This window comes from Solanum tuberosum, unplaced genomic scaffold (genome assembly GCF_000226075.1).
Source record: "Solanum tuberosum cultivar DM 1-3 516 R44 unplaced genomic scaffold, SolTub_3.0 scf00240, whole genome shotgun sequence".
NCBI lineage: Eukaryota > Viridiplantae > Streptophyta > Magnoliopsida > Solanales > Solanaceae > Solanum > Solanum tuberosum.
Window position 1 is genome coordinate 94,414 of NW_006239164.1, and position 8,990 is coordinate 103,403.

Sequence of the window (8,990 nt, forward strand, 5' to 3'; positions counted from 1 at the left end):
CATCAGGAAGATGCAAAATTTACAAGATATGGCATTTGAGCTTACAAAAAAATCTCTGGCTAACTATACAAACTATCTAAGCCAGAGCTAATGAGTTAGTAAAATCCTGAAGTTGTTCTGCATTAACAGCATGATACAAGTTGGTCCAACTAAACAAATTTTCAGTGCACCTAGTCTTCAAAATGCCTAAAGCAGTTGACTCTCCATCAAAACATCTCTTGTTCCTCTCTAACCAAATACACCAAAAAATACAAGCAGGTATCATAATCCAGATCTTCTTGATGGCTTTGTCAACTTTCCATAGACTCCAACTCTCATATGCATCCTTAACAGTGAGGGGTGTGGTCCAATTGATTCCAGAGAGACCAAAAAACATGCTCCATAATTCTGAGGCCACCTCACAATGAAGAAGAAGGTGTCTCCGTCTTTCAATTAAGTTATAGCATTGGAAAGTAAGACAAACAAATTGAAATGGAAGGAGTAGAAATTATGGTCTCTCAAGAAGAATACAGTTTGGTGAATTCACATGATAAGATGCATACAGCCCAATCATACACCAAGTAATAATACCTCTCCAAGCTGCTGAGCTTTTGACGTGGCTTCAGATCTAGCTCTAATCATTTCCTCCTGAAAGAAGAGTATATAGGAGAGGTATTAGAAATTGTATCCGACCGTACAGATTTCAAAAGTTTGGAGTTGTGTCTTTATCAAGAGCATGCCTCAGCAATCTGAAGAGCCCGTTCAGTTTTTCTTAATTTTGCCTCCTGCTCATCAACGGTCTTTTGAAGCTGCATAAACACAAAAGAATGTGGAATGGCATCTTATAATTAGGCTTAGTACTGCAGGTACCAAGAAAAATACTAAATTGTAGCTGCATGCAAGAGCTGGAAGATTAAGCATTCACAGGATGAAGGGTACTTCTGGTCATTTGTAAGTGTAGATCAAGTCTAGTTAACGGCAAAAAGAAAATCAACTTCTGGAACCAGCAAATGATAGGTTAAATTACTAAATTACTTGGTCAACCATGAAGATTTTTGGTATCTAATATTACATTTACCTCTTAAGTTCTCCGTGGAATTTCATCCCATACATTATCAGTTAGGATGAGCTCATCCTGTACAGAACTCCTTTTCTTGATTTTACTTCTTTGGAGAGGAGGGAGGGGATGACTGAATTCTATTAATAGCCATACTCTTGCAGTATACAGTCATAAATTAAAATGCACCGACTCAAGCATCTACAATCAGCTATACCATACAACAATCAAGTCTTAGAGATGGGCGGCAGACCTAAACCATCTAGAAAGGAAACATCTTTTGAAACTGTACCCAGAATTCGTGTTGAAACTTAAGCTGAAGTGCAATATGTGAAAACATCATTCTCAAAAAGAGTTCGGATAAGGTCAGAGGAACATAATTTATTATGGTGGAAAAATTGTAGACAAGTTGATATTATGTGGTAAAGGTAACCACATGAGAAGCTTACCTTCTCAACCTTTGAATTTAATTCAGTTACTCTCTGCTCTGCTTCATTTATCTGGGTTCCCAAATCTTTTTTCTCCTTATTCTTCATATCAACTTCCTTTTTTAGTGTCTCAACTTGCTTTTCTAATTGATCAACTCGGGCATGAGCCTTTTTAACTTTCTCCTCAGCATCCAATGAACCTTTTTCCTGGGAGAACAAATAATCAAAACTTTTAGAATGTGTTATAGAAACATTATTCAGACATCTTAATTAGTGTAAAATTGCACGTAAGAGCCAACACTTGTATGAAGAAGTTAGTTGACTCACTTGGAGAGAAGATATTTGGGCTAGCAATGAAGCAATTGACTCTGATTTCTCTTTTATCATTTCCTCCTTGCCAGCAATGACTTCATCCTTCTGTTTCAGTTCTGTGGCAGCGTCCTTCACATTTGATTCTTCAAAAGCAAAAACTTTTTAGAGGACATGGTAAGAATATTTGAGGAACAGCTCCCTATTGCTTAAGCCAAAACATCTTACTGCAGACAAATATGACTACTTCTAACATTCCGTTTTATCTCTGGATACCACTATAGATAACTTAATGGGCATAACAAGAAAGTATAATGGAGATGATATACTTATAAGGATGTAATGATATCTCTTTAGCTATATTTTTCTTTCCAACAAACAAGTTGTGCTTCCTTCCTTTTGGATTATCTTTTTGACAAGAGATTTTTTTTCCCACTGCTTTCTCAATAAAATATTACCAGAGAGGTAATGTCACCCGTCTTTAAACTACATCAGTTGAAAATTCTATCTTCAGTGGGTAACTTCTCCGTAAATACGACATATCTTAAGCTCTTTAATTACTATTGATGCTCCGTCAAATAATAGCACATAATTCTGTATAGGGTGTGAAGAAAGGATGTCAGCGAGAAATGGCAAATTGGAGTTTGCAGCTTCATTTGTCTAAAAGCAAAAACCAATTAAAGAACTAGCTCTATGTATATGATGTCAAAACTTCATAACTAATTTAGTGGCACAGTATGTAAAGCAGTGGATTTCTGTTCGACAAATGCATCTAATGGAAGCAGCAGTTTTTATCTACTGTTCCTTCACTTCCTACAGCAAAGACCAAAAATACATGATATTAAAATCATAGATAGTTCTACCCAAAGGACAAAAGTACATAGCATAGAACACCAAAGAGAAGAGATGCATCGAACATTAATAAGCTGAAGCAGCAGGTACTTGACAATATCATTTACTTGGACATGTGGAGATATCCATAAATATAAGTTTGCGATTTCTTCGGGGATCAAAAGTAGCTCTAACATACAACTTTTACATTTGACTTCAATCTAGCCATTTCTTCTCCTTGTTTGAACAATATAAGTAACTGAACAAAGTTACATTACATTTCTTAATCCTGTAATCTTGTATCACAGACTTCTGTCTTCAAATCTAGCTCAACGTTAACTCAATTCCCAAAAGATAAGAACTTTAATCAGTCAACCAATTAAATCATCAAAAAGTTAATATCTCAAGAGTCCCTTGCATCACTAGATTTGAAGATTAAGGATAGTTCCCTATGCCTCGAAAACAGTTTCCCCATAAGAAATTCCTTTTATGATTTCATTTTCCCTTATTTTTTTGCCTTGGAATATGGACAAGGGTACGTGCTCGGCAGAATACAATAGCTTAGGCTCAAACTTCGTATTCGTGTTAATAAAATTCATTTAATATGCATAAATAATCTATCCAAATAGTGATTCAAAACCCAAAAAAAGATAAAAATCATGACTCTGCCTATATTTCTAAATATGGGAAAGTTACTTTCCACTAAAGGAAACAAATTACTCATACCACTTATGAGAAGACATCATTTTCTTTTATGAAGATCCCATCTCATACTTTACACCACTTGTTTTAACCAACTCATAGATATCATTACCAATCATTAATACAACAAAATATTCAACCAAAACATTATCATCATAATACTATCTTCCACCAAACAAAGGAAAATGATCTCCAATGCAAAATATTTTCAAATGCACCTTAAAAAGCTAGCCTTTTGGTCAAGTAATCCACATATATCCAAAAAGCACACTTCCCCAAACACCCACAAGAAAAAAAGAATCATAAACTGAACAAAAACACAACCAAAAGGGAAAATTTTCAAGAAAATGATCCTCCAATGCAAAACATTTTCAAATGCACCTTAAAGGTCCAGTCTTTCAATCAAGTAATCCACACAGAAACACAATAAACACACTTTCCCAAACACCCACAAGAAAAAAAGAATCATAAACTAAACAAAAACACAACCAAAAGGGAAAATTTTCAAGAAAATGATCCTCCAAGGCAAAACATTTGCAAATGCACCTTAAAGGTCCAGTCTTTCAATCAAGTAATCCACACAGAAACTCAATAAACACACTTTCCCAAACACCCACAAGAAAAAAGAATCATAAACTAAACAAAACAGTGGAATATGATCCTCCAATGCAGAACATTTTCAAATGCACCTTAAAGGTCCGTCTTTCAATCAAGTAATCCACACAGAAACTCAATAAACACACTTTCCCAAACACCCACAAGAAAAAAGAATCATAAACAAAACAAAACAGTGGAATATGATCCTCCAATGCAGAACATTTTCAAATGCACCTTAAAGGTCCAGTCTTTCAATCAAGTAATCCACACAGAAACTCAATATACACACTTTCCCAAACACCCACAAGAAAAAAGAATCAATAAACTAAACAAAAACACAACCAAAAGGGAAAATTTTCAAGAAAATGATCCTCCAATGCAAAACATTTTCAAATGCACCTTAAAGGTCCAGTCTTTCAATCAAGTAATCCACACAGAAACACAATAAACACACTTTCCCAAACACCCACAAGAAAAAAGAATCATAAACTAAACAAAAACACAACAAAAAGTGAAAAAAATTCAAATCTAACCCAAAGATTGGATCTTGGACTTAAGATGGTCCAACTCTGCAGAAGTGGAAACATGGGATTTAACCACTTCCACTTCATCATCCACAGATTTAACCTCAGCTTCAGCTTTGATCTGTGTAAATATCAGTGCAATAAAAACCAATAAAGTGAAGAAAATGAGCCTCATTGATGATGCCATTACAAACCCACAGCCTAAAAAATGAGCTTTTCTGGGGGTTTTAATTAGGAAATCTATCCAAAGATACAAACTTTTTTGGGTTTCTAAAGCAAATCTTGTTCGGACTTTCCAAGAAAATGAGAATCTTTACAAAGGTTAAACAAAATATAAGGAAACAAATTTGATTATGATGAAGTTATTCTTTGTTGTAGTAGTATTATAGTGTATATTATATTGTTTGGGTAGTTGGTTTCTTTGATTTTTGGTACATGGCTGGTAATTAATGTTGGAATATTAAGATTTTTATTATTTTTCATTCGATGTTCGATATTCGTATTAGTACTTAGCCTATTCACATAGGTTTTGACTTTTGGTATTTGTTATCTTTGTGGTTTTTTACTTTTTCGGTTCCTTTTTACTTGTTAAATTTTGACTTGACACATCTATTAAAAAAATAATGATTGATATAGTAAGTTTATCATTTTGTCTTTATTAATTGATATAGTCTTAACATATTTACTCACTACATTTTTCAACATTAACTCAATGTTAATAAATTGAGTGTATAATAGGAAGAAAGAAATGGTATTTCCTTGATTTATCAAAATAACAAGTAAAAAGGGAAATCAAATTAGGAAATGTTTAACAAGTAAATAGGGACGGAGGGGGTATATTTAAGTCCCAACGTCAATTTTCTATTAGTTGTCATATTTTGTTCACTATCATTTTTTTTACTTTTCATTACTATTTTGATTTGCTTCACTTGAGTCGAGACTCTTTTAAAATTGTCCACTTTTCACTAGATATAATGTTGTTATTATCGTAATATCAACATTCGCATTGGAGCTCGACTAATCAAAATTCACTTTGAATAGGGCCATTTAGGAATTGAGTTACTTATAAGAAATAATTTCATATTCAAAATTTAAAACAAAAACTTCTAATTAAGGAAGTAACAACTTCATCCACACATCGTTTTGGTTGGTGGAATCTCCAAGATCCTGGAATCTTAAGACTTGATGATGTCAAAATTGAACTAAGGTACAAGTAACCAGGCCTAATGTACAATTCTGAGCAACCTAATTTGGGACTTGATGTTTTGTTTCTTTTTTGGTTAAAAAAGGTACCTCATGTCTATTATTATTACTAGCAGGTCAGCTCAACTGCTCAAGTACACACTAATTGACTTTACAAACCTTTTTTTTTTCAACCATTGGGACCTCATGATAATTTACCTTTATAATAAAAGGAAATCTTCTAAACTACAAGAAACACGTGTTACAATTAAAATCTTGCTTATACAGATACCTATAAATATTTAAATTGAATGAGTAACATACTAGTCTGTCCCAAAAAAACACATTTTTATATTTAATAACGTTTTAACTTAAAAAATTCTTATTTTACCTTCAATAAAATGATTTATCTACACAACCATCAACTTATTCTAGAACACAAATTTCAACGATCTTTCTTTCTTTCTTAAATTCAATATCAAATCAAATTATATTGTATATAATGAAATTTTTTAAACTCCGTGTCAAGACAAATTGTAGCATATATAATTGAACCGAAGGAGTATATATATATGGGATTCAATAATACCAATTTATATATAACAATAACATAATACTCTAAGAACCAATAAAACTAGCATCAACACATGTTGGAGCAGAAGGGTCTTTTGCTCCAATATGCTCAAAGCAGAGCCAAATACTACAGCACAAAGTTCCATTTACTAATCCTAACCCAAAACATGTTTAAACTAACAAGTTGGGAGTTCAATTCAGTGCAAGAACACCAGAACAAGTAATAATGACCAAGTTAGAAAGCCACCAACATCCAGACAGATGACAGCACGAATTTTAAGGTCATCAACCTCAATATAGTTTAGAAGACTGTTGAAAATACATTAATGTCAGATATGTAAACAAAAAAGGAACTGATCAATATCAAGAAAAACACAAGACAGATGATCCTTGTATATAGGGGCAAAGTAACCAAAATCTGGAGCATGAAAGATAATTGTATGTGGCAACTATCAGATCAAAGTATTGCCTGAGAACACTAGAAATGACAAATACTGCGTAAGACATCCAGAAACAACTATAAGAACCAGACAAAAAAATAGCAGGAATTAGATCCCACTCATCATCATTTTTCCTCCCCTCTCAATAAGATCCCACTGAACTTAAGCGGCAATAGATGGCTTAGATGCTGCAGAGAGTCTAGACCTCTTCTTAGCCAAACTCTCACTACGTCTTTCTCTTTGTTCCTTCAACCTACTAGCAAGAAGCTTCTGATAATCAGCTGCCTCTGACTTAGCCTTGGCAATTCTCTTCTTCTTGTCAGCAATTCTCGCTCTCTTTCTTTGTAACGTCAGGGGTGTCACTAACCTCTGAATCTTAGGAGCTTTGCTCGCATTTTTACCTGTCCCCAGGGAAAATCACAACACTTAGCTAGTTCACGGTTTCCACATCAGAAAGAACAAAAATTTTTTTTGAATAAAATGCAAAAACTAAGGAGACAGTAGACACAACAGTAACAACTAACCGGTTTTGGTGGTGAAATTTCTTCGGTAAGTGTTGACATACTTCCTGACATCATCTTCCTTGGAAAGATTGAAGAGCTTTCTGATCTTGGAAGCCCTTTTGGGTCCTCTCATCCTTGGCTTTTCGGTGTCGGTGAGTCCAGGCAGATCATTCTCCCCCTTTTTAACAATAACCAGGTTCAAAACAGAAAGATCAGGGCTGACAATGCATCCACGGACAGACTTCCTTCTGCGCTCTCCATTTCGCCTACCATGACCACGGAAGCAAGGAGTACCTGTTTCATGTGTGAGCACTTAGATACATAAATAACAGCTTTTCTTTTTATAAAGATCTTAAAATAACAGCTTTTGATGAAAAGAAACATTTAGGTGTGCCCATTAAGCTCATTCTAAACATACCTCTGTAGAGCAAAAGGCGAACACGGCCAGGAGTTAACACTCCCTGCTTCATTGGGAACCCTTGCTTGTCACATCCTCCCATTATCTTGAAAACGTAACCCTTGAACTCCTGTCAATTAAGGATAACAATTATGGAAAAGAGTCAACAAGATTAGCATGATTTCCAACCAAAAGCCAGAGTAAGGAGAACAGAAGCCTACCTCACCCAAAGCATCTCCACTAACTTCCTGGGAGATCCTTTTGTCAAAGAAAGCTCGGCTGCATATAAAGAATTCAGCTTAGATATTTCTATTTCAAAAGTATCTTCTGAATACATCAATGTTGACAAACTAAACTGGACATGCATGCTCAAAAAAAAACCACAGAGACTGCTTACATAAACCCACCACTCGATAGCTACAAAGCTAAGTACAACAATTATAACTATAACACCATCACTACACTATGCCTCAATCCCTAACTAAGTTATGGTTGTCTATGCATCCTCTTTATATTTGTTCCGCTCCATCTAGGGTCATGTCATTCCAATACACCAAGGCTCAATCCCAAACTAGTTGTGATAGGCTAAGAATCCTCTATATCCACTCTATCCAAAGTCACGTCATTCCAATGCTCAACATTTGTCTTAAAAGATAGAATTTTACATGGGCTTTAAGAGAATTATTCATATAACACTAAATCCTCTAAATCACACATTACTCCTTCCAGTTTAACTGTAAGCTCCACCAACATCCAAAAGCAAACAGAACTCTCATTAATCATAGTAAATATGAATTTAACATTTTTTTCCGATATTGCAGACAACATTACTTCATTGCTGTATTTACTCATTCAAAACTAGTTTGATTTGATACCCATATCTAACACCGTGAGGAAATGGTAAGGTTTGCATACACTCTATAATCTCAAAATGCAGTTGAAGGATTACACTGGACAATAACATAAATCAACCAATCAATTGAAGCACAGTACTACACTCAATTCCAAACTAGTAAGGGAGAATCATAGCAATAAACTTCAAAAATTCAGCTCAATTTAGGTCCATTTCATTCCAACAATAAATTTGTTTCATCTTTTAAGATCTAACACTTAGACTAACAATTTCGTTCATTATCAAGGATCTCACATCAACACAAACATACAATCACAACAAATTCTTATCAATTCCATCTCCATAACACAAGTAGGTAAAATTGAAAAACAAAACACTATATTATCTTACAGTTTCTGATCATCATCGATTTCAAGCTTTTTCTGGCACCCAGTGGTCGGATTCGCAATGTTGAACTGCAAAATACATTACAAAACATAACATCAGTTCCATTATTACACTGAAAAACACACAATTAAGGTGAAAATAATAGTTTACTGAGTAACCTTCATCTTCGGTTGGAGGCCGTGAAGACGATGAAGTGTTCAAATACACTTGGCCTCTATTTGCGATTAG

At 34.4% G+C, this 8,990-nt stretch overlaps 2 protein-coding genes and 1 long non-coding RNA gene across 3 annotated transcripts in view; 1 reads left to right on the forward strand and 2 right to left on the reverse strand.

The window, feature by feature from the left end:
• LOC102599957 (synaptonemal complex protein 1-like) overlaps positions 1 to 4,859 on the reverse strand; it is a 9,461-nt gene extending 4,602 nt beyond the window's left edge. Inside the window, exons 1-5 of the mRNA XM_006356961.2 lie at positions 4,437 to 4,859; positions 1,792 to 1,919; positions 1,486 to 1,671; positions 720 to 788; positions 571 to 627 (exon numbers count right to left, since the gene is read on the reverse strand). Coding sequence (XP_006357023.1) covers positions 571 to 627; positions 720 to 788; positions 1,486 to 1,671; positions 1,792 to 1,919; positions 4,437 to 4,614 — 618 coding nt within the window. The 5' untranslated portion in view covers positions 4,615 to 4,859. The remainder of the gene's footprint in view (positions 1 to 570; positions 628 to 719; positions 789 to 1,485; positions 1,672 to 1,791; positions 1,920 to 4,436) is intronic.
• Positions 4,860 to 6,211: 1,352 nt separating this feature from the next.
• LOC107062539 (uncharacterized) lies at positions 6,212 to 6,696 on the forward strand. The gene is made up of 2 exons (XR_001474688.1): positions 6,212 to 6,365; positions 6,464 to 6,696. It is a non-coding gene; the product is annotated as an uncharacterized lncRNA (long non-coding RNA).
• Positions 6,546 to 8,970, reverse strand: LOC102600285 (40S ribosomal protein S6-like). The gene is given in 6 exon segments (NM_001288100.1): positions 6,546 to 7,023; positions 7,147 to 7,419; positions 7,544 to 7,652; positions 7,744 to 7,801; positions 8,766 to 8,830; positions 8,921 to 8,970. Coding segments are annotated over 6 exon segments (750 nt in total). The 5' UTR covers positions 8,927 to 8,970; the 3' UTR covers positions 6,546 to 6,784.
• Positions 8,971 to 8,990: the final 20 nt, after the last annotated feature.